Raw genomic sequence first — 24,909 nt, 5'->3', positions numbered from 1 at the left:
TGAGCACAACAACCTGCTTGGTGAGTCCTACCTGGTCCATTGATGAGGTGCACAGATTTCCTCAGGTATTTCAGCAGGACTCTTGCGATTCCTTCTCTTCTATCCTGAGTCATTTCAGGGAAAGCTCTGTCCATTCCATTTACACTGTAAATGGGAAAAGATACACTCATGACGCTTCCACCCCACATTTGCAATAGATTTTAGTCATTGAATCCATGGCTAATTTTAGCAGGAAGTTGGCCCCTACTCACATGACTTGGTAGTTGGTGCAGTTGACGTTTGAGGTAGCAATGGTGAGCATGACTTCATTAAAACTGGGGAGGATGGGAATCAGCTTTACTTCGAACCATGCAATCCAGTCCAGCGTTTTGAACTCTGGGAATTGAAGGCTGATGATGTTGAACGTCTGATTCATCATCACATCTCTCACGGCTGGATGGATGTCAGGAATCTGTTGAAACACATGACCAGAGTTCCTCAACACTGCACAACTCATCACGGCATTCCATCGAGCTTTGTCGGTTATAAAGGAAAGTAGAAGATTGATAGGTTGCTCGTTGCTCATTTGTTGTCCTTCACTATCCACAAAGGGAGACACAGGAAGACATGGGGATTGCTATTTGTCAAGATGAAATCATGCAGTTTGTTTATCTCAAAAGTGCATTACCTCTTCCTTTGCGGTCAGTTGCGTCAGAAACTCGTCAACATTTTTGAAAGCGTCTCCTTCCTCCAGCCGCGTAAACACAAGTTTAATGTCATCTGTGTCATTCAATGCCCCAGAGGTCAATGTCAATTGTGCCACTTGGGTTGGGGTAAGCAGCGACAGTGATTCCTTCTACAAATAGAAAAAGAAAAAGAAAGGTGGCACATGTCAGTGAGTGGCACGGTAATGTTATTGAGGGGATAACCATCCAGACAAACACCTAGGAAACTTACGCTGGAGAAGTGGGGATTAAGGACTTGTAACTCCTGCAGTTCTGCAAAAACAGAAAAGATGCCAAAGTTCCTCTGGAGCCAGTCCATGCTTCCACTGGTGTTTGAGACACAGCCGGGATCTGAAACAAAAGCAGAGTTAAACAAATGGACTTTAAGTTCCCCTAAGCAGATGACTTCAATGGATTGGCCCAGAGAAGTGTGTATGTTTTTGTGCTTTCCAGAACCATTTATTACCTGATGAGTCATTTCTTGAAAGGAATGGATAGATGTAATGAGTGAAGATCACTCGTTGTTGCTCTCTGTCCATGGAGGCTGATTGGTTGCTTAGAGCCTCAATGCTGAAAGAGAACAGAGCCCATGTTACCTATGTTATCTTGACTTCTTATTCAATTGTAGGCATATCACCAGTTGTATTGACGATGGCATTGGGTATCATGGCTTTACATACACAATTTGGTAGGTCTGACAACTGAAGTTCTTTGAGCTGAGACAGGAGAGGAAATTCCTAGATGGAGATGCCAAGAATGGACGGAGCATCTTCTGGAACAACTTGTCAACGAAACTGGCGTTGTTCAGCTGTGCATTCATGAAGTTGTTGAGTTTGACATCTCCAATGGCATCAAGGACATTTGGCATAGCTGGACTGCTGGTGTTGGGGTTCTGGAAAGGTATAAACAGATGTGTATTGACAAAATCCACACATATTGCCAACATTTTGTTGTAATTCTGGGATTCAACATACCATGCTGGAGTAATCCAGAAGAGCCTGGTCCAGAATAGCAGCATTGTTTTGGAAGAACAGCTTCCACATTTCTGTTGAGTAAGTATTTTTGCTGGACAATTGGCATTTCAGGATCGTCACCAATTTGTCCGCTGACAGAAGGGTTGTCTTAAAGAAAAGAATGCAGGGACGTGAACCAAATTAGACAACTGTGACATCAACATGAGTAACATCAATAAAGAAGATGAGGACAAGAGAAATGTATCTGTTGCTACTGACAACATTTAGTGGTGAATTGAAAAAGCTTACTGAGGAACAGGCATATTCAGAGATGTTGAAATTGCAAAGGGATTCATTGGAATTCCCAAACGACATTTGTTGCTTCAGTTGTGTGCTGTAGGAAACGGTAATGAAAAATACATGATTAGTTTACAAATGATACCTTGTGTGTCTCAATGTCTTACAACCTGCACTGTGCAAGACAGCACTGAACCCACCTGTTAAATCCAGCACAAAGTTGTTTCTCTGCAAAAGAGAACATAAAAACAATAGTTCTTCAGACACAAATCATAAATTGCCAATCTGATTCAAGAAATGTCAATTGCAAAGCTAGCATCAACTTACCATTGACCAATGTTTCTTTGCACTATATGGGGGAAATAATATTGTTACCAGTGTGAAATTAAATGAGAAAACAAAAGAGATGCTTTGGCTTTCTGAACAATGCCACAATGCAGGTACCAGATGCATGACCTTTCCCATATCGTAAAAAAACAAAGGTCTATTTGAAATAAGATCCCACTCAGAGAGTACTTACCACAATTAAAGCTGGAGGCCTTGAGCAACCTTTGAGGGGGATAATTTAAATAAGGTCAGTCAATCAACGGGAAGATTTGGGAGCATATGAGTTAGCAAAATAACAGAATGCCTTTTTAGCGATTTTCTGAAATGTTCTATAAATGCTGGGCTCAGATGATACAGTGTCTGTTGTTGAAAAATAGCAGTTTATCACATACGTTGGAATGTCTTCATCAGTGCAACCAAGCTTGACTTTACACCCTGTGAGAGGTGAGGCGGAAGAGATTCCAAACTTTGGTCGAGACCCGTAAATCTGAGAGAAAAAGGAAAGAGACATTAGTGCAGTCTTTTGTCAATCTGTACTTTACGAGGTAGTCCCTTGTATGTTTGTTTGGGGTAAAGTAGTCTCTTACATGGCATTGTAGGATTCACAGGTGATGTTTAGGGGATATCAACCAATCTGCCAGGATGGAAGCTGGCCAGCAGAACAACCAGATTGACTTGGAACCACAGCTGGAAGTCTTTTGGCTCAAAAACGTTGAATTTGGGAGCAAGAGCCATCAAGGTCAGGTCTAGCATTGTGTCTCTTACGGCTGTGTTTGTGATGATAGTGATGTTTTCCTGGAAAATAAATGGTTCATGGCTTAGGAGGACATCCATTCATCCTGATTGTTTTGTCAGATGACTTTGTCGAGAGCCAGGTCTCACTGTACAAGGTCCATTCCAGCCAGAGAGTGATGTACTGACCTGCTTGGTGACTTCAACAAAAGTCACAAAGAACTCATTGAGCTGCTCTTCTCTTGGAGATTCCAGCAAGCTGATGAAAACGTTCTTCACAAGAGTCTCATTCTCCAGAGCGCCAGTGCTTGGGTCCAGTATCAATTCAGCTTTCTGGTTTGGTGAGAGGGAGTCTAGAACTGCCACCTGGGAGAAGAAGACAACAGAATACAATGCTGTTGCCCTCTAAATAGCCATAATTCCACACATGAGCAGTGTAAAACTATTCAATTCTGGTCATGCAAAGAACACTGGCAAACAATTGTTTTACCCCTGAGATGTTGAAGTCTTTGAGATCCGAATAGGTTGTGTACTCGGAGTATGAACCCAGGTTGATTGCAAGCCAGTCATTGTCATCGTGGATGTCCTGCCTGCAAGCTAAAAGACATGTATGGCCGTTTTGGTTATTGAAAAGTGGAGTACATTGATGTTATATTCAATAGACAAGGAAGCAACATGCCAACTGTTCACTCCTTTCAAACAAAGCACGCTTCATCCAGCATAGGCGATGAAGAATCAAACAGAAAGCCAATGAGCACAACAACCTGCTTGGTGAGTCCTACCTGGTCCATTGATGAGGTGCACAGATTTCCTCAGGTATTTCAGCAGGACTCTTGCGATTCCTTCTCTTCTATCCTGAGTCATTTCAGGGAAAGCTCTGTCCATTCCATTTACACTGTAAATGGGAAAAGATACACTCATGACGCTTCCACCCCACATTTGCAATAGATTTTAGTCATTGAATCCATGGCTAATTTTAGCAGGAAGTTGGCCCCTACTCACATGACTTGGTAGTTGGTGCAGTTGACGTTTGAGGTAGCAATGGTGAGCATGACTTCATTAAAACTGGGGAGGATGGGAATCAGCTTTACTTCGAACCATGCAATCCAGTCCAGCGTTTTGAACTCTGGGAATTGAAGGCTGATGATGTTGAACGTCTGATTCATCATCACATCTCTCACGGTGGCTGGATGGATGTCAGGAATCTGTTGAAACACATGACCAGAGTTCCTCAACACTGCACAACTCATCACGGCATTCCATCGAGCTTTGTCGGTTATAAAGGAAAGTAGAAGATTGATAGGTTGCTCGTTGCTCATTTGTTGTCCTTCACTATCCACAAAGGGAGACACAGGAAGACATGGGGATTGCTATTTGTCAAGATGAAATCATGCAGTTTGTTTATCTCAAAAGTGCATTACCTCTTCCTTTGCGGTCAGTTGCGTCAGAAACTCGTCAACATTTTTGAAAGCGTCGCCTTCCTCCAGCCGCGTAAACACAAGTTTAATGTCATCTGTGTCATTCAATGCCCCAGAGGTCAATGTCAATTGTGCCACTTGGGTTGGGGTAAGCAGCGACAGTGATTCCTTCTACAAATAGAAAAAGAAAAAGAAAGGTGGCACATGTCAGTGAGTGGCACGGTAATGTTATTGAGGGGATAACCATCCAGACAAACACCTAGGAAACTTACGCTGGAGAAGTGGGGATTAAGGACTTGTAACTCCTGCAGTTCTGCAAAAACAGAAAAGATGCCAAAGTTCCTCTGGAGCCAGTCCATGCTTCCACTGGTGTTTGAGACACAGCCGGGATCTGAAACAAAAGCAGAGTTAAACAAATGGACTTTAAGTTCCCTAAGCAGATGACTTCAATGGATTGGCCCAGAGAAGTGTGTATGTTTTTGTGCTTTCCAGAACCATTTATTACCTGATGAGTCATTTCTTGAAAGGAATGGATAGATGTAATGAGTGAAGATCACTCGTTGTTGCTCTCTGTCCATGGAGGCTGATTGGTTGCTTAGAGCCTCAATGCTGAAAGAGAACAGAGCCCATGTTACCTATGTTATCTTGACTTCTTATTCAATTGTAGGCATATCACCAGTTGTATTGACGATGGCATTGGGTATCATGGCTTTACATACACAATTTGGTAGGTCTGACAACTGAAGTTCTTTGAGCTGAGACAGGAGAGGAAATTCCTAGATGGAGATGCCAAGAATGGACGGAGCATCTTCTGGAACAACTTGTCAACGAAACTGGCGTTGTTCAGCTGTGCATTCATGAAGTTGTTGAGTTTGACATCTCCAATGGCATCAAGGACATTTGGCATAGCTGGACTGCTGGTGTTGGGGTTCTGGAAAGGTATAAACAGATGTGTATTGACAAAATCCACACATATTTCCAACATTTTGTTGTAATTCTGGGATTCAACATACCATGCTGGAGTAATCCAGAAGAGCCTGGTCCAGAATAGCAGCATTGTTTTGGAAGAACAGCTTCCACATTTCTGTTGAGTAAGTATTTTTGATGGACAATTGGCATTTCAGGATCGTCACCAATTTGTCCGCTGACAGAAGGGTTGTCTTAAAGAAAAGAATGCAGGGACGTGAACCAAATTAGACAACTGTGACATCAACATGAGTAACATCAATAAAGAAGATGAGGACAAGAGAAATGTATCTGTTGCTACTGACAACATTTAGTGGTGAATTGAAAATGCTTACTGAGGAACAGGCATATTCAGAGATGTTGAAATTGCAAAGGGATTCATTGGAATTCCCAATCGACATTTGTTGCTTCAGTTGTGTGCTGTAGGAAACGGTAATGAAAAATACATTATTAGTTTACAAATGATACCTTGTGTGTCTCAATGTCTTACAACCTGCACTGTGCAAGACAGCACTGAACCCACCTGTTAAATCCAGCACAAAGTTGTTTCTCTGCAAAAGAGAACATAAAAACAATAGTTCTTCAGACACAAATCAGAAATTGCCAATCTGATTCAAGAAAATATCAATTGCAAAGCTAGCATCAACTTACCATTGACCAATGTTTCTTTGCACTATATGGGCGGGGGAAATAATATTGTTACCAGTGTGAAATTAAATGAGAAAACAAAAGAGATGCTTTGGCTTTCTGAACAATGCCACAATGCAGGTACCAGATGCATGACCTTTCCCATATCGTAAACAAAAGGTCTATTTGAAATAAGATCCCACTCAGAGAGTACTTACCACAATTAAAGCTGGAGGCCTTGAGCAACCTTTGAGGGGGATCATTTAAATAAGGTCAGTCAATCAACGGGAATATTTGGGAGCATATGAGTTAGCAAAATAACAGAATGCCTTTTGGAGATTTTTAAAATGTTCTATAAATGCTGGGCTCAGATGATACAGTGTCTGTTATTGAAAAATAGCAGTTTATCACATACGTTGGAATGTCTTCATCAGTGCATCCAAGCTTGACTTTACACCCTGTGAGAGGTGAGGCGGAAGAGATTCCAAACTTTGGTCGAGGCCCGTAAATCTGAGAGAAAAAGGAAAGAGACATTAGTGCAGTCTTTTGTCAATCTGTACTTTACGAGGTAGTCCCTTGTACGTTTGTTTGGGGTAAAGTAGTCTCTTACATGGCATTGTAGGATTCACAGGTGATGTTTAGGGGGATTTCAACCAATCTGCCAGGATGGAAGCTGGCCAGCAGAACAACCAGATTGACTTGGAACCACAGCTGGAAGTCTTTTGGCTCAAAAACGTTGAATTTGGGAGCAAGAGCCATTAAGGTCAGGTCTAGCATTGTGTCTCTTACGGCTGTGTTTGTGATGATAGTGATGTTTTCCTGGAAAATAAATGGTTCATGGCTTAGGAGGACATCCATTCATCCTGATTGTTTTGTCAAATAACTTTGTCGAGAGCCAGGTCTCACTGTACAAGGTCCATTCCAGCCAGAGAGTGATGTACTGACCTGCTTGGTGACTTCAACAAAAGTCACAAAGAACTCATTGAGCTGCTCTTCCTTGGAGAATCCAGCAAGCTGATGAAAACGTTCTTCACAAGAGTCTCATTCTCCAGAGCGCCAGTGCTTGGGTCCAGTATCAATTCAGCTTTCTGGTTTGGTGAGAGGGAGTCTAGAACTGCCACCTGGGGGAGAAGAAGACAACAGAATACAATGCTGTTGCCCTCTAAATAGCCATAATACCACACACGAGCAGTGTCAAACTAGTCAATTCTGGTCATGCAAAGAACACTGGCAAACTATTGTTTTACCCCTGAGATGTTGAAGTCTTTGAGATCCGAATAGGTTGTGTACTCGGAGTATGAACCCAGGTTGATTGCAAGCCAGTCATTGTCATCGTGGATGTCCTGCCTGCAAGCTAAAAGACATGTATGGCCGTTTTGGTTATTGAAAAGTGGAGTACATTGATGTTATATTCAATAGACAAGGAAGCAACATGCCAACTGTTCACTCCTTTCAAACAAAGCACGCTTCATCCAGCATAGGCGATGAAGAATCAAACAGAAAGCCAATGAGCACAACAACCTGCTTGGTGAGTCATACCTGGTCCATTGATGAGGTGCACAGATTTCCTCAGGTATTTCAGCAGGACTCTTGCGATTCCTTCTCTTCTATCCTGAGTCATTTCAGGGAAAGCTCTGTCCATTCCATTTACACTGTAAATGGGAAAAGATACACTCATGACGCTTCCACCCCACATTTGCAATAGATTTTAGTCATCGAATCCATGGCTAATTTTAGCAGGAAGTTGGCCCCTACTCACATGACTTGGTAGTTGGTGCAGTTGACGTTTGAGGTAGCAATGGTGAGCATGACTTCATTAAAACTGGGGAGGATGGGAATCAGCTTTACTTCGAACCATGCAATCCAGTCCAGCGTTTCGAACTCTGGGAATTGAAGGCTGATGATGTTGAACGTCTGATTCATCATCACATCTCTCACGGCTGGATGGATGTCAGGAATCTGTTGAAACACATGACCAGAGTTCCTCAACACTGCACAACTCATCACGGCTTTCCATCGAGCTTTGCCGGTAATAAACGAAGGTAGAAGATTGGTAGGTTGCTCGTTGCTCACTTGTTGTCCTTCACTATCCACAAAGGGAGACACAGGAAGACATGGGGATTGCTATTTGTCAAGATGAAATCATGCAGTTTGTTTATCTCAAAAGTGCATTAACTAACATCAACTAACATCAAGGCGGTGTCCCGTTCCTGTAGGTTCATGCTCTACAACATCCGCGGAGTACGACCCTGCCTCACACAGGAAGCGGCGCAGGTCCTAATCCAGGCACTTGTCATCTCCCGTCTTGATTACTGCAACTCGCTGTTGGCTGGGCTCCCTGCCTGTGCCATTAAACCCCTACAACTCATCCAGAACGCCGCAGCCCGTCTGGTGTTCAACCTTCCCAAGTTCTCTCACGTCACCCCGCTCCTCCGCTCTCTCCACTGGCTTCCAGTTGAAGCTCGCATCCGCTACAAGACCATGGTGCTTGCCTACGGAGCTGTGAGGGGAACGGCACCTCAGTACCTCCAGGCTCTGATCAGGCCCTACACCCAAACAAGGGCACTGCGTTCATCCACCTCTGGCCTGCTCGCCTCCCTACCACTGAGGAAGTACAGTTCCCGCTCAGCCCAGTCAAAACTGTTCGCTGCTCTGGCCCCGATGGTGGAACAAACTCCCTCACGACGCCAGGACAGCGGAGTCAATCACCACCTTCCGGAGACACCTGAAACCCCACCTCTTCAAGGAATACCTAGGATGGGGTAAGTAATCCTTCTCACCCCCCTAAAAAGATTTAGATGCACTATTGTAAAGTGGCTGTTCCACTGGATGTCATAAGGTGTATGCACCAATTTGTAAGTCGCTCGGGATAAGAGCGTCTGCTAAATGACTTAAATGTAAAATGTAAATGTAATGCATTACCTCTTCCTTTGCGGTCAGTTGCGTCAGAAACTCGTCAACATTTTTGAAAGCGTCTCCTTCCTCCAGACGCGTAAACACAAGTTTAATGTCATCTGTGTCATTCAATGCCCCAGAGGTCAATGTCAAGTGTGCCACTTGGGTTGGGGTAAGCAGCGACAGTGATTCCTTCTACAAATAGAAAAAGAAAAGAAAGGTGGCACATGTCAGTGAGTGGCACGGTAATGTTATTGAGGGGATAACCATCCAGACAAACACCTAGGAAACTTACGTTGGAGAAGTGGGGATTAAGGACTTGTAACTCCTGCAGTTCTGCAAAAACAGAAAAGATGCCAAAGTTCCTCTGGAGCCAGTCCATGCTTCCACTGGTGTTTGAGACACAGCCGGGATCTGAAACAAAAGCAGAGTTAAACAAATGGACTTTAAGTTCCCTAAGCAGATGACTTCAATGGATTGGCCCAGAGAAGTGTGTATGTTTTTGTGCTTTCCAGAACCATTTATTACCTGATGAGTCATTTCTTGAAAGGAATGGATAGATGTAATGAGTGAAGATCACTCGTTGTTGCTCTCTGTCCATGGAGGCTGATTGGTTGCTTAGAGCCTCAATGCTGAAAGAGAACAGAGCCCATGTTACCTATGTTATCTTGACTTCTTATTCAATTGTAGGCATATCACCAGTTGTATTGACGATGGCATTGGGTATCATGGCTTTACATACACAATTTGGTAGGTCTGACAACTGAAGTTCTTTGAGCTGAGACAGGAGAGGAAATTCCTAGATGGAGATGCCAAGAATGGACGGAGCATCTTCTGGAACAACTTGTCAACGAAACTGGCGTTGTTCAGCTGTGCATTCATGAAGTTGTTGAGTTTGACATCTCCAATGGCATCAAGGACATTTGGCATAGCTGGACTGCTGGTGTTGGGGTTCTGGAAAGGTATAAACAGATGTGTATTGACAAAATCCACACATATTGCCAACATTTTGTTGTAATTCTGGGATTCAACATACCATGCTGGAGTAATCCAGAAGAGCCTGGTCCAGAATACCAGCATTGTTTTGGAAGAACAGCTTCCACATTTCTGTTGAGTAAGTCTTTTTGCTGGACAAATGGCATTTCAGGATCGTCACCAAGTTGCCCGCTGACAGAAGGGTTGTCTTAAAGAAAAGAATAGGGACGTGAACCAAATTAGACAACTGTGACATCAACATGAGTAACATCAATAAAGAAGATGAGGACAAGAGAAATGTATCTGTTGCTACTGACAACATTTAGTGGTGAATTGAAAAAGCTTACTGAGGAACAGGCATATTCAGAGATGTTGAAATTGCAAAGGGATTCATTGGAATTCCCAAACGACATTTGTTGCTTCAGTTGTGTGCTGTAGGAAACGGTAATGAAAAATACATGATTAGTTTACAAATGATACCTTGTGTGTCTCAATGTCTTACAACCTGCACTGTGCAAGACAGCACTGAACCCACCTGTTAAATCCAGCACAAAGTTGTTTCTCTGCAAAAGAGAACATAAAAACAATAGTTCTTCAGACACAAATCATAAATTGCCAATCTGATTCAAGAAAATGTCAATTGCAAAGCTAGCATCAACTTACTATTGACCAATGTTTCTTTGCACTATATGGGGGAAATAATATTGTTACCAGTGTGAAATTAAATGAGAAAACAAAAGAGATGCTTTGGCTTTCTGAACAATGCCACAATGCAGGTACCAGATGCATGACCTTTCCCATATCGTAAAAAACAAAAGGTCTATTTGAAATAAGATCCCACTCAGAGAGTACTTACCACAATTAAAGCTGGAGGCCTTGAGCAACCTTTGAGGGGGATAATTTAAATAAGGTCAGTCAATCAACGGGAAGATTTGGGAGCATATGAGTTAGCAAAATAACAGAATGCCTTTTTAGCGATTTTTTGAAATGTTCTATAAATGCTGGGCTCAGATGATACAGTGTCTGTTGTTGAAAAATAGCAGTTTATCACATACGTTGGAATGTCTTCATCAGTGCATCCAAGCTTGACTTTACACCCTGTGAGAGGTGAGGCGGAAGAGATTCCAAACTTTGGTCGAGACCCGTAAATCTGAGAGAAAAAGGAAAGAGACATTAGTGCAGTCTTTTGTCAATCTGTACTTTACGAGGTAGTCCCTTGTATGTTTGTTTGGGGTAAAGTAGTCTCTTACATGGCATTGTAGGATTCACAGGTGATGTTTAGGGGGATATCAACCAATCTGCCAGGATGGAAGCTGGCCAGCAGAACAACCAGATTGACTTGGAACCACAGCTGGAAGTCTTTTGGCTCAAAAACGTCGAATTTGGGAGCAAGAGCCATCAAGGTCAGGTCTAGCATTGTGTCTCTTATGGCTGTGTTTGTGATGATAGTGATGTTTTCCTGGAAAATAAATGGTTCATGGCTTAGGAGGACATCCATTCATCCTGATTGTTTTGTCAGATGACTTTGTCGAGAGCCAGGTCTCACTGTACAAGGTCCATTCCAGCCAGAGAGTGATGTACTGACCTGCTTGGTGACTTCAACAAAAGTCACAAAGAACTCATTGAGCTGCTCTTCTCTTGGAGATTCCAGCAAGCTGATGAAAACGTTCTTCACAAGAGTCTCATTCTCCAGAGCGCCAGTGCTTGGGTCCAGTATCAATTCAGCTTTCTGGTTTGGTGAGAGGGAGTCTAGAACTGCCACCTGGGGAGAAGAAGACAACAGAATACAATGCTGTTGCCCTCTAAATAGCCATAATTCCACACATGAGCAGTGTAAAACTATTCAATTCTGGTCATGCAAAGAACACTGGCAAACAATTGTTTTACCCCTGAGATGTTGAAGTCTTTGAGATCCGAATAGGTTGTGTACTCGGAGTATGAACCCAGGTTGATTGCAAGCCAGTCATTGTCATCGTGGATGTCCTGCCTGCAAGCTAAAAGACATGTATGGCCGTTTTGGTTATTGAAAAGTGGAGTACATTGATGTTATATTCAATAGACAAGGAAGCAACATGCCAACTGTTCACTCCTTTCAAACAAAGCACGCTTCATCCAGCATAGGCGATGAAGAATCAAACAGAAAGCCAATGAGCACAACAACCTGCTTGGTGAGTCATACCTGGTCCATTGATGAGGTGCACAGATTTCCTCAGGTATTTCAGCAGGACTCTTGCGATTCCTTCTCTTCTATCCTGAGTCATTTCAGGGAAAGCTCTGTCCATTCCATTTACACTGTAAATGGGAAAAGATACACTCATGACGCTTCCACCCCACATTTGCAATAGATTTTAGTCATCGAATCCATAGCTAATTTTAGCAGGAAGTTGGCCCCTACTCACATGACTTGGTAGTTGGTGCAGTTGACGTTTGAGGTAGCAATGGTGAGCATGACTTCATTAAAACTGGGGAGGATGGGAATCAGCTTTACTTCGAACCATGCAATCCAGTCCAGCGTTTCGAACTCTGGGAATTGAAGGCTGATGATGTTGAACGTCTGATTCATCATCACATCTCTCACGGCTGGATGGATGTCAGGAATCTGTTGAAACACATGACCAGAGTTCCTCAACACTGCACAACTCATCACGGCATTCCATCGAGCTTTGCCGGTAATAAATTAAAGTAGAAGATTGGTAGGTTGCTCGTTGCTCAATTGTTGTCCTTCACTATCCACAAAGGGAGACACAGGAAGACATGGGGATTGCTATTTGTCAAGATGAAATCATGCAGTTTGTTTATCTCAAAAGTGCATTACCTCTTCCTTTACGGTCAGTTGTGTCAGAAACTCGTCAACATTTTTGAAAGCGTCTCCTTCCTCCAGCCGCGTAAACACAAGTTTAATGTCATCTGTGTCATTCAATGCCCCAGAGGTCAATGTCAATTGTGCCACTTGGGTTGGGGTAAGCAGCGACAGTGATTCCTTCTACAAATAGAAAAAGAAAAAGAAAGGTGGCACATGTCAGTGAGTGGCACGGTAATGTTATTGAGGGGATAACCATCCAGACAAACACCTAGGAAACTTACGCTGGAGAAGTGGGGATTAAGGACTTGTAACTCCTGCAGTTCTGCAAAAACAGAAAAGATGCCAAAGTTCCTCTGGAGCCAGTCCATGCTTCCACTGGTGTTTGAGACACAGCCGGGATCTGAAACAAAAGCAGAGTTAAACAAATGGACTTTAAGTTCCCCTAAGCAGATGACTTCAATGGATTGGCCCAGAGAAGTGTGTATGTTTTTGTGCTTCCCAGAACCATTTATTACCTGATGAGTCATTTCTTGAAAGGAATGGATAGATGTAATGAGTGAAGATCACTCGTTGCTCTCTGTCCATGGAGGCTGATTGGTTGCTTAGAGCCTCAATGCTGAAAGAGAACAGAGCCCATGTTACCTATGTTATCTTGACTTCTTATTCAATTGTAGGCATATCACCAGTTGTATTGACGATGGCATTGGGTATCATGGCTTTACATACACAATTTGGTAGGTCTGACAACTGAAGTTCTTTGAGCTGAGACAGGAGAGGAAATTCCTAGATGGAGATGCCAAGAATGGACGGAGCATCTTCTGGAACAACTTGTCAACGAAACTGGCGTTGTTCAGCTGTGCATTCGTGAAGTTGTTGAGTTTGACATCTCCAATGGCATCAAGGACATTTGGCATAGCTGGACTGCTGGTGTTGGGGTTCTGGAAAGGTATAAACAGATGTTTATTGACAAAATCCACACATATTGCCAACATTTTGTTGTAATTCTGGGATTCAACATACCATGCTGGAGTAATCCAGAAGAGCCTGGTCCAGAATAGCAGCATTGTTTTGGAAGAACAGCTTCCACATTTCTGTTGAGTAAGTCTTTTGCTGGACAATTGGCATTTCAGGATCGTCACCAAGTTGTCCGCTGACAGAAGGGTTGTCTTAAAGAAAAGAATGCAGGGACGTGAACCAAATTAGACAACTGTGACATCAACATGAGTAACATCAATAAAGAAGATGAGGACAAGAGAAATGTATCTGTTGCTACTGACAACATTTAGTGGTGAATTGAAAAAGCTTACTGAGGAACAGGCATATTCAGAGATGTTGAAATTGCAAAGGGATTCATTGGAATTCCCAATCGACATTTGTTGCTTCAGTTGTGTGCTGTAGGAAACGGTAATGAAAAATACATTATTAGTTTACAAATGATACCTTGTGTGTCTCAATGTCTTACAACCTGCACTGTGCAAGACAGCACTGAACCCACCTGTTAAATCCAGCACAAAGTTGTTTCTCTGCAAAAGAGAACATAAAAACAATAGTTCTTCAGACACAAATCATAAATTGCCAATCTGATTCAAGAAAATGTCAATTGCACAGCTAGCATCAACTTACCATTGACCAATGTTTCTTTGCACTATATGGGGGGGAAATAATATTGTTACCAGTGTGAAATTAAATGAGAAAACAAAATAGATGCTTTGGCTTTCTGAACAATGCCACAATGCAGTTACCAGATGCATGACCTTTCCCATATCGTAAACAAAAGGTCTATTTGAAATAAGATCCCACTCAGAGAGTACTTACCACAATTAAAGCTGGAGGCCTTGAGCAACCTTTGAGGGGGATAATTTAAATAAGGTCAGTCAATCAACGGGAAGATTTGGGAGCATATGAGTTAGCAAAATAACAGAATGCCTTTTGGAGATTTTTAAAATGTTCTATAAATGCTGGGCTCAGATGATACAGTGTCTGTTGTTGAAAAATAGCAGTTTATCACATACGTTGGAATGTCTTCATCAGTGCATCCAAGCTTGACTTTACACCCTGTGAGAGGTGAGGCGGAAGAGATTCCAAACTTTGGTCGAGACCCGTAAATCTGAGAGAAAAAGGAAAGAGACATTAGTGCAGTCTTTTGTCAATCTGTACTTTACGAGGTAGTCCCTTGTACGTTTGTTTGGGGTAAAGTCGTCTCTTACATGGCATTGTAGGATTCACAGGTGATGTTTAGGGGGATATCAACCAATCTGCCAGGATGGAAGCTGGCCAGCAGAACAACCAGATTGACTTGGAACCACAGCTGGAAGTCTTTTGGCTCAAAAACGCCGAATTTGGGAGCAAGAGCCATCAAGGTCAGGTCTAGCATTGTGTCTCTTACGGCTGTGTTTGTGATGATAGTGATGTTTTCCTGGAAAATAAATGGTTCATGGCTTAGGAGGACATCCATTCATCCTGATTGTTTTGTCAAATGACTTTGTCGAGAGCCAGGTCTCACTGTACAAGGTCCATTCCAGCCAGAAAGTGATGTACTGACCTGCTTGGTGACTTCAACAAAAGTCACAAAGAACTCATTGAGCTGCTCTTCCTTGGAGATTCCAGCAAGCTGAGGAAAACGTTCTTCACAAGAGTATCATTCTCAAGAGCACCAGTGCTTGGGTCCAGTATCAATTCAGCTTTCTGGTTTGGTGAGAGGGAGTCTAGAACTGCCACCTGGGGAGAAGAAGACAACGGAATACAATGCATTAGCCCTCTAAATAGCCATAATTCCACACATGAGCAGTGTCAAACTAGTCAATTCTGGTCATGCAAAGAACACTGGCAAACAATTGTTTTACCCCTGAGATGTTGAAGTCTTTGAGATCCGAATAGGTTGTGTACTCGGAGTATGAACCCAGGTTGATTGCAAGCCAGTCATTGTCATCGTGGATGTCCTGCCTGCAAGCTAAAAGACATGTATGGCCGTTTTGGTTATTGAAAAGTGGAGTACATTGATGTTATATTCAATAGACAAGGAAGCAACATGCCAACTGTTCACTCCTTTCAAACAAAGCACGCTTCATCCAGCATAGGCGATGAAGAATCAAACAGAAAGCCAATGAGCACAACAACCTGCTTGGTGAGTCCTACCTGGTCCATTGATGAGGTGCACAGATTTCCTCAGGTATTTCAGCAGGACTCTTGCGATTCCTTCTCTTCTATCCTGAGTCATTTCAGGGAAAGCTCTGTCCATTCCATTTACACTGTAAATGGGAAAAGATACACTCATGACGCTTCCACCCCACATTTGCAATAGATTTTAGTCATTGAATCCATGGCTAATTTTAGCAGGAAGTTGGCCCCTACTCACATGACTTGGTAGTTGGTGCAGTTGACGTTTGAGGTAGCAATGGTGAGCATGACTTCATTAAAACTGGGGAGGATGGGAATCAGCTTTACTTCGAACCATGCAATCCAGTCCAGCGTTTTGAACTCTGGGAATTGAAGGCTGATGATGTTGAACGTCTGATTCATCATCACATCTCTCACGGCTGGATGGATGTCAGGAATCTGTTGAAACACATGACCAGAGTTCCTCAACACTGCACAACTCATCACGGCATTCCATCGAGCTTTGTCGGTTATAAAGGAAAGTAGAAGATTGATAGGTTGCTCGTTGCTCATTTGTTGTCCTTCACTATCCACAAAGGGAGACACAGGAAGACATGGGGATTGCTATTTGTCAAGATGAAATCATGCAGTTTGTTTATCTCAAAAGTGCATTACCTCTTCCTTTGCGGTCAGTTGCGTCAGAAACTCGTCAACATTTTTGAAAGCGTCTCCTTCCTCCAGCCGCGTAAACACAAGTTTAATGTCATCTGTGTCATTCAATGCCCCAGAGGTCAATGTCAATTGTGCCACTTGGGTTGGGGTAAGCAGCGACAGTGATTCCTTCTACAAATAGAAAAAGAAAAAGAAAGGTGGCACATGTCAGTGAGTGGCACGGTAATGTTATTGAGGGGATAACCATCCAGACAAACACCTAGGAAACTTACGCTGGAGAAGTGGGGATTAAGGACTTGTAACTCCTGCAGTTCTGCAAAAACAGAAAAGATGCCAAAGTTCCTCTGGAGCCAGTCCATGCTTCCACTGGTGTTTGAGACACAGCCGGGATCTGAAACAAAAGCAGAGTTAAACAAATGGACTTTAAGTTCCCTAAGCAGATGACTTCAATGGATTGGCCCAGAGAAGTGTGTATGTTTTTGTGCTTTCCAGAACCATTTATTACCTGATGAGTCATTTCTTGAAAGGAATGGATAGATGTAATGAGTGAAGATCACTCGTTGTTGCTCTCTGTCCATGGAGGCTGATTGGTTGCTTAGAGCCTCAATGCTGAAAGAGAACAGAGCCCATGTTACCTATGTTATCTTGACTTCTTATTCAATTGTAGGCATATCACCAGTTGTATTGACGATGGCATTGGGTATCATGGCTTTACATACACAATTTGGTAGGTCTGACAACTGAAGTTCTTTGAGCTGAGACAGGAGAGGAAATTCCTAGATGGAGATGCCAAGAATGGACGGAGCATCTTCTGGAACAACTTGTCAACGAAACTGGCGTTGTTCAGCTGTGCATTCGTGAAGTTGTTGAGTTTGACATCTCCAATGGCATCAAGGACATTTGACATAGCTGGACTGCTGGTGTTGGGGTTCTGGAAAGGTATAAACAGATGTGTATTGACAAAATCCACACATATTTCCAACATTTTGTTGTAATTCTGGGATTCAACATACCATGCTGAAGTAATCCAGAAGAGCCTGGTCCAGAATAGCAGCATTGTTTTGGAAGAACAGCTTCCACATTTCTGTTGAGTAAGTCTTTTTGCTGGACAATTGGCATTTCAGGATCGTCACCAAGTTGTCCGCTGACAGAAGGGTTGTCTTAAAGAAAAGAATGCAGGGACGTGAACCAAATTAGACAACTGTGACATCAACATGAGTAACATCAATAAAGAAGATGAGGACAAGAGAAATGTATCTGTTGCTACTGACAACATTTAGTGGTGAATTGAAAAAGCTTACTGAGGAACAGGCATATTCAGAGATGTTGAAATTGCAAAGGGATTCATTGGAATTCCCAAACGACATTTGTTGCTTCAGTTGTGTGCTGTAGGAAACGGTAATGAAAAATACATGATTAGTTTACAAATGATACCTTGTGTGTCTCAATGTCTTACAACCTGCACTGTGCAAGACAGCACTGAACCCACCTGTTAAATCCAGCACAAAGTTGTTTCTCTGCAAAAGAGAACATAAAAACAATAGTTCTTCAGACACAAATCATAAATTGCCAATCTGATTCAAGAGAATGTCAATTGCAAAGCTAGCATCAACTTACCATTGACCAATGTTTCTTTGCACTATATGGGGGAAATAATATTGTTACCAGTGTGAAATTAAATGAGAAAACAAAAGAGATGCTTTGGCTTTCTGAACAATGCCACAATGCAGGTACCAGATGCATGACCTTTCCCATATCGTAAACAAAAGGTCTATTTGAAATAAGATCCCACTCAGAGAGTACTTACCACAATTAAAGCTGGAGGCCTTGAGCAACCTTTGAGGGGGATCATTTAAATAAGGTCAGTCAATCAACGGGAAGATTTGGGAGCATATGAGTTAGCAAAATAACAGAATGCCTTTTTAGCGATTTTCTGAAATGTTCTATAAATGCTGGGCTCAGATGATACAGTGTCTGTTGTTGAAAAATAGCAGTTTATCACATACGTTGGAATGTCTTCATCAGTGCATCCAAGCTTGACTTTACACCCTGTGAGAGGTGAGGCGGAAGAGATTCCAAACTTTGGTCGAGACCCGTAAATCTGAGAGAAAAAGGAAAGAGACATTAGTGCAGTCTTTTGTCAATCTGTACTTTACGAGGTAGTCCCTTGTATGTTTGTTTGGGGTAAAGTAGTCTCTTACATGGCATTGTAGGATTCACAGGTGATGTTTAGGGGGATATCAACCAATCTGCCAGGATGGAAGCTGGCCAGCAGAACAACCAGATTGACTTGGAACCACAGCTGGAAGTCTTTTGGCTCAAAAACGTTGAATTTGGGAGCAAGAGCCATCAAGGTCAGGTCTAGCATTGTGTCTCTTACGGCTGTGTTTGTGATGATAGTGATGTTTTCCTGGAAAATAAATGGTTCATGGCTTAGGAGGACATCCATTCATCCTGATTGTTTTGTCAGATGACTTTGTCGAGAGCCAGGTCTCACTGTACAAGGTCCATTCCAGCCAGAGAGTGATGTACTGACCTGCTTGGTGACTTCAACAAAAGTCACAAAGAACTCATTGAGCTGCTCTTCTCTTGGAGATTCCAGCAAGCTGATGAAAACGTTCTTCACGAGAGTCTCATTCTCCAGAGCGCCAGTGCTTGGGTCCAGTATCAATTCAGCTTTCTGGTTTGGTGAGAGGGAGTCTAGAACTGCCACCTGGGGAGAAGAAGACAACAGAATACAATGCTGTTGCCCTCTAAATAGCCATAATTCCACACATGAGCAGTGTAAAACTATTCAATTCTGGTCATGCAAAGAACACTGGCAAACAATTGTTTTACCCCTGAGATGTTGAAGTCTTTGAGATCCGAATAGGTTGTGTACTCGGAGTATGAACCCAGGTTGATTGCAAGCCAGTCATTGTCATCGTGGATGTCCTGCCTGCAAGCTAAAAGACATGTATGGCCGTTTTGGTTATTGAAAAGTGGAGTACATTGATGTTATATTCAATAGACAAGGAAGCAACATGCCAACTGTTCACTCCTTTCAAACAAAGCACGCTTCATCCAGCATAGGCGATGAAGAATCAAACAGAAAGCCAATGAGCACAACAACCTGCTTGGTGAGTCATACCTGGTCCATTGATGAGGTGCACAGATTTCCTCAGGTATTTCAGCAGGACTCTTGCGATTCCTTCTCTTCTATCCTGAGTCATTTCAGGGAAAGCTCTGTCCATTCCATTTACACTGTAAATGGGAAAAGATACACTCATGACGCTTCCACCCCACATTTGCAATAGATTTTAGTCATCGAATCCATGGCTAATTTTAGCAGGAAGTTGGCCCCTACTCACATGACTTGGTAGTTGGTGCAGTTGACGTTTGAGGTAGCAATGGTGAGCATGACTTCATTAAAACTGGGGAGGATGGGAATCAGCTTTACTTCGAACCATGCAATCCAGTCCAGCGTTTGAACTCTGGGAATTGAAGGCTGATGATGTTGAACGTCTGATTCATCATCACATCTCTCACGGCTGGATGGATGTCAGGAATCTGTTGAAACACATGACCAGAGTTCCTCAACACTGCACAACTCATCACGGCTTTCCATCGAGCTTTGCCGGTAATAAACGAAGGTAGAAGATTGGTAGGTTGCTCGTTGCTCACTTGTTGTCCTTCACTATCCACAAAGGGAGACACAGGAAGACATGGGGATTGCTATTTGTCAAGATGAAATCATGCAGTTTGTTTATCTCAAAAGTGCATTACCTCTTCCCTTACGGTCAGTTGTGTCAGAAACTCGTCAACATTTTTGAAAGCGTCTCCTTCCTCCAGCCGCGTAAACACAAGTTTAATGTCATCTGTGTCATTCAATGCCCCAGAGGTCAATGTCAATTGTGCCACTTGGGTTGGGGTAAGCAGCGACAGTGATTCCTTCTACAAATAGAAAAAGAAAAAGAAAGGTGGCACATGTCAGTGAGTGGCACGGTAATGTTATTGAGGGGATAACCATCCAGACAAACACCTAGGAAACTTACGCTGGAGAAGTGGGGATTAAGGACTTGTAACTCCTGCAGTTCTGCAAAAACAGAAAAGATGCCAAAGTTCCTCTGGAGCCAGTCCATGCTTCCACTGGTGTTTGAGACACAGCCGGGATCTGAAACAAAAGCAGAGTTAAACAAATGGACGTTAAGTTCCCCTAAGCAGATGACTTCAATGGATTGGCCCAGAGAAGTGTGTATGTTTTTGTGCTTTCCAGAACCATTTATTACCTGATGAGTCATTTCTTGAAAGGAATGGATAGATGTAATGAGTGAAGATCACTCGTTGCTCTCTGTCCATGGAGGCTGATTGGTTGCTTAGAGCCTCAATGCTGAAAGAGAACAGAGCCCATGTTACCTATGTTATCTTGACTTCTTATTCAATTGTAGGCATATCACCAGTTGTATTGACGATGGCATTGGGTATCATGGCTTTACATACACAATTTGGTAGGTCTGACAACTGAAGTTCTTTGAGCTGAGACAGGAGAGGAAATTCCTAGATGGAGATGCCAAGAATGGACGGAGCATCTTCTGGAACAACTTGTCAACGAAACTGGCGTTGTTCAGCTGTGCATTCGTGAAGTTGTTGAGTTTGACATCTCCAATGGCATCAAGGACATTTGGCATAGCTGGACTGCTGGTGTTGGGGTTCTGGAAAGGTATAAACAGATGTTTATTGACAAAATCCACACATATTGCCAACATTTTGTTGTAATTCTGGGATTCAACATACCATGCTGGAGTAATCCAGAAGAGCCTGGTCCAGAATAGCAGCATTGTTTTGGAAGAACAGCTTCCACATTTCTGTTGAGTAAGTCTTTTTGCTGGACAATTGGCATTTCAGGATCGTCACCAAGTTGTCCGCTGACAGAAGGGTTGTCTTAAAGAAAAGAATGCAGGGACGTGAACCAAATTAGACAACTGTGACATCAACATGAGTAACATCAATAAAGAAGATGAGGACAAGAGAAATGTATCTGTTGCTACTGACAACATTTAGTGGTGAATTGAAAAAGCTTACTGAGGAACAGGCATATTCAGAGATGTTGAAATTGCAAAGGGATTCATTGGAATTCCCAAACGACATTTGTTGCTTCAGTTGTGTGCTGTAGGAAACGGTAATGAAAAATACATGATTAGTTTACAAATGATACCTTGTGTGTCTCAATGTCTTACAACCTGCACTGTGCAAGACAGCACTGAACCCACCTGTTAAATCCAGCACAAAGTTGTTTCTCTGCAAAAGAGAACATAAAAACAATAGTTCTTCAGACACAAATCATAAATTGCCAATCTGATTCAAGAAAATGTCAATTGCAAAGCTAGCATCAACTTACCATTGACCAATGTTTCTTTGCACTATATGGGGGAGGGGGGGGAATAATATTGTTACCAGTGTGAAATTAAATGAGAAAACAAAAGAGATGCTTTGGCTTTCTGAACAATGCCACAATGCAGATACCAGATGCATGACCTTTCCCATATCGTAAACAAAAGGTCTATTTGAAATAAGAACCCACTCAGAGAGTACTTACCACAATTAAAGCTGGAGGCCTTGAGCAACCTTTGAGGGGGATAATTTAAATAAGGTCAGTCAATCAATGGGAAGATTTGGGAGCATATGAGTTAGCAAAATAACAGAATGCCTTTTTGGAGATTTTTAAAATGTTCTATAAATGCTGGGCTCAGATGATACAGTGTCTGTTGTTGAAAAATAGCAGTTTATCACATACGTTGGAATGTCTTCATCAGTGCAACCAAGCTTGACTTTACACCCTGTGAGAAGTGAGGCGGAAGAGATTCCAAACTTTGGTCGAGACCCGTAAATCTGAGAGAAAAAGGAAAGAGACATTAGTGCAGTCTTTTGTCAATCTGTACTTTACGAGGTAGTCCCTTGTACGTTTGTTTTGGGTAAAGTCGTCTCTTACATGGCATTGTAGGATTCACAGGTGATGTTTAGGGGGATATCAACCAATCTGCCAGGATGGAAGCTGGCCAGCAGAACAACCAGATTGACTTGGAACCACAGCTGGAAGTCTTTTGGCTCAAAAACGTTGAATTTGGGAGCAAGAGCCATTAAGGTCAGGTCTAGCATTGTGTCTCTTACGGCTGTGTTTGTGATGATAGTGATGTTTTCCTGGAAAATAAATGGTTCATGGCTTAGGAGGACATCCATTCATCCTGATTGTTTTGTCAAATAACTTTGTCGAGAGCCAGGTCTCACTGTACAAGGTCCATTCCAGCCAGAGAGTGATGTACTGACCTGCTTGGTGACTTCAACAAAAGTCACAAAGAACTCATTGAGCTGCTCTTCCCTTGGAGAATCCAGCAAGCTGATGAAAACGTTCTTCACAAGAGTCTCATTCTCCAGAGCGCCAGTGCTTGGGTCCAGTATCAATTCAGCTTTCTGGTTTGGTGAGAGGGAGTCTAGAACTGCCACCTGGGGAGAAGAAGACAACAGAATACAATGCTGTTGCCCTCTAAATAGCCATAATACCACACACGAGCAGTGTCAAACTAGTCAATTCTGGTCATGCAAAGAACACTGGCAAACTATTGTTTTACCCCTGAGATGTTGAAGTCTTTGAGATCCGAATAGGTTGTGTACTCGGAGTATGAACCCAGGTTGATTGCAAGCCAGTCATTGTCATCGTGGATGTCCTGCCTGCAAGCTAAAAGACATGTATGGCCATTTTGGTTATTGAAAAGTGGAGTACATTGATGTTATATTCAATAGACAAGGAAGCAACATGCCAACTGTTCACTCCTTTCAAACAAAGCACGCTTCATCCAGCATAGGCGATGAAGAATCAAACAGAAAGCCAATGAGCACAACAACCTGCTTGGTGAGTCATACCTGGTCCATTGATGAGGTGCACAGATTTCCTCAGGTATTTCAGCAGGACTCTTGCGATTCCTTCTCTTCTATCCTGAGTCATTTCAGGGAAAGCTCTGTCCATTCCATTTACACTGTAAATGGGAAAAGATACACTCATGACGCTTCCACCCCACATTTGCAATAGATTTTAGTCATCGAATCCATGGCTAATTTTAGCAGGAAGTTGGCCCCTACTCACATGACTTGGTAGTTGGTGCAGTTGACGTTTGAGGTAGCAATGGTGAGCATGACTTCATTAAAACTGGGGAGGATGGGAATCAGCTTTACTTCGAACCATGCAATCCAGTCCAGCGTTTCGAACTCTGGGAATTGAAGGCTGATGATGTTGAACGTCTGATTCATCATCACATCTCTCACGGCTGGATGGATGTCAGGAATCTGTTGAAACACATGACCAGAGTTCCTCAACACTGCACAACTCATCACGGCATTCCATCGAGCTTTGCCGGTAATAAACGAAGGTAGAAGATTGGTAGGTTGCTCGTTGCTCACTTGTTGTCCTTCACTATCCACAAAGGGAGACACAGGAAGACATGGGGATTGCTATTTGTCAAGATGAAATCATGCAGTTTGTTTATCTCAAAAGTGCATTACCTCTTCCTTTACGGTCAGTTGTGTCAGAAACTCGTCAACATTTTTGAAAGCGTCTCCTTCCTCCAGCCGCGTGAACACAAGTTTAATGTCATCTGTGTCATTCAATGCCCCAGAGGTCAATGTCAATTGTGCCACTTGGGTTGGGGTAAGCAGCGACAGTGATTCCTTCTACAAATAGAAAAAGAAAAAGAAAGGTGGCACATGTCAGTGAGTGGCACGGTAATGTTATTGAGGGGATAACCATCCAGACAAACACCTAGGAAACTTACGCTGGTGAAGTGGGGATTAAGGACTTGTAACTCCTGCAGTTCTGCAAAAACAGAAAAGATGCCAAAGTTCCTCTGGAGCCAGTCCATGCTTCCACTGGTGTTTGAGACACAGCCGGGATCTGAAACAAAAGCAGAGTTAAACAAATGGACGTTAAGTTCCCTAAGCAGATGACTTCAATGGATTGGCCCAGAGAAGTGTGTATGTTTTTGTGCTTCCCAGAACCATTTATTACCTGATGAGTCATTTCTTGAAAGGAATGGATAGATGTAATGAGTGAAGATCACTCGTTGTTGCTCTCTGTCCATGGAGGCTGATTGGTTGCTTAGAGCCTCAATGCTGAAAGAGAACAGAGCCCATGTTACCTATGTTATCTTGACTTCTTATTCAATTGTAGGCATATCACCAGTTGTATTGACGATGGCATTGGGTATCATGGCTTTACATACACAATTTGGTAGGTCTGACAACTGAAGTTCTTTGAGCTGAGACAGGAGAGGAAATTCCTAGATGGAGATGCCAAGAATGGACGGAGCATCTTCTGGAACAACTTGTCAACGAAACTGGCGTTGTTCAGCTGTGCATTCGTGAAGTTGTTGAGTTTGACATCTCCAATGGCATCAAGTACATTTGGCATAGCTGGA

At 42.7% G+C, this 24,909-nt stretch overlaps 1 protein-coding gene across 1 annotated transcript in view; it reads right to left on the bottom strand.

Moving 5' to 3' along the window:
* The window catches only part of LOC118373719 (uncharacterized), an 83,855-nt gene that overhangs the window by 49,135 nt on the left and 9,811 nt on the right, over positions 1-24,909 (bottom strand). The window contains exons 8-40 of the mRNA XM_052485793.1: positions 23,999-24,166; positions 23,583-23,782; positions 23,363-23,475; positions 23,071-23,177; positions 22,769-22,945; positions 22,434-22,642; positions 22,239-22,333; positions 22,041-22,069; positions 21,843-21,864; positions 21,715-21,742; positions 21,527-21,611; positions 21,239-21,385; positions 20,945-21,156; positions 16,971-17,074; positions 16,738-16,856; positions 16,469-16,636; positions 12,294-12,493; positions 12,074-12,186; positions 11,782-11,888; positions 11,480-11,656; positions 11,145-11,353; positions 10,950-11,044; positions 2,475-2,503; positions 2,282-2,303; positions 2,155-2,182; positions 1,967-2,051; positions 1,679-1,825; positions 1,385-1,596; positions 1,171-1,274; positions 937-1,055; positions 668-835; positions 252-451; positions 32-144 (exon numbers count right to left, since the gene is read on the bottom strand). Coding sequence (XP_052341753.1) covers positions 32-144; positions 252-451; positions 668-835; positions 937-1,055; positions 1,171-1,274; positions 1,385-1,596; positions 1,679-1,825; positions 1,967-2,051; positions 2,155-2,182; positions 2,282-2,303; positions 2,475-2,503; positions 10,950-11,044; positions 11,145-11,353; positions 11,480-11,656; positions 11,782-11,888; positions 12,074-12,186; positions 12,294-12,493; positions 16,469-16,636; positions 16,738-16,856; positions 16,971-17,074; positions 20,945-21,156; positions 21,239-21,385; positions 21,527-21,611; positions 21,715-21,742; positions 21,843-21,864; positions 22,041-22,069; positions 22,239-22,333; positions 22,434-22,642; positions 22,769-22,945; positions 23,071-23,177; positions 23,363-23,475; positions 23,583-23,782; positions 23,999-24,166 — 4,111 coding nt within the window. The remainder of the gene's footprint in view (positions 1-31; positions 145-251; positions 452-667; positions 836-936; positions 1,056-1,170; positions 1,275-1,384; positions 1,597-1,678; positions 1,826-1,966; positions 2,052-2,154; positions 2,183-2,281; positions 2,304-2,474; positions 2,504-10,949; positions 11,045-11,144; positions 11,354-11,479; positions 11,657-11,781; positions 11,889-12,073; positions 12,187-12,293; positions 12,494-16,468; positions 16,637-16,737; positions 16,857-16,970; positions 17,075-20,944; positions 21,157-21,238; positions 21,386-21,526; positions 21,612-21,714; positions 21,743-21,842; positions 21,865-22,040; positions 22,070-22,238; positions 22,334-22,433; positions 22,643-22,768; positions 22,946-23,070; positions 23,178-23,362; positions 23,476-23,582; positions 23,783-23,998; positions 24,167-24,909) is intronic.

Source organism: Oncorhynchus keta, chromosome 29 (genome assembly GCF_023373465.1).
Source record: "Oncorhynchus keta strain PuntledgeMale-10-30-2019 chromosome 29, Oket_V2, whole genome shotgun sequence".
Lineage (NCBI taxonomy): Eukaryota > Metazoa > Chordata > Actinopteri > Salmoniformes > Salmonidae > Oncorhynchus > Oncorhynchus keta.
This window is presented reverse-complemented; position numbering and strand designations above follow the sequence as displayed.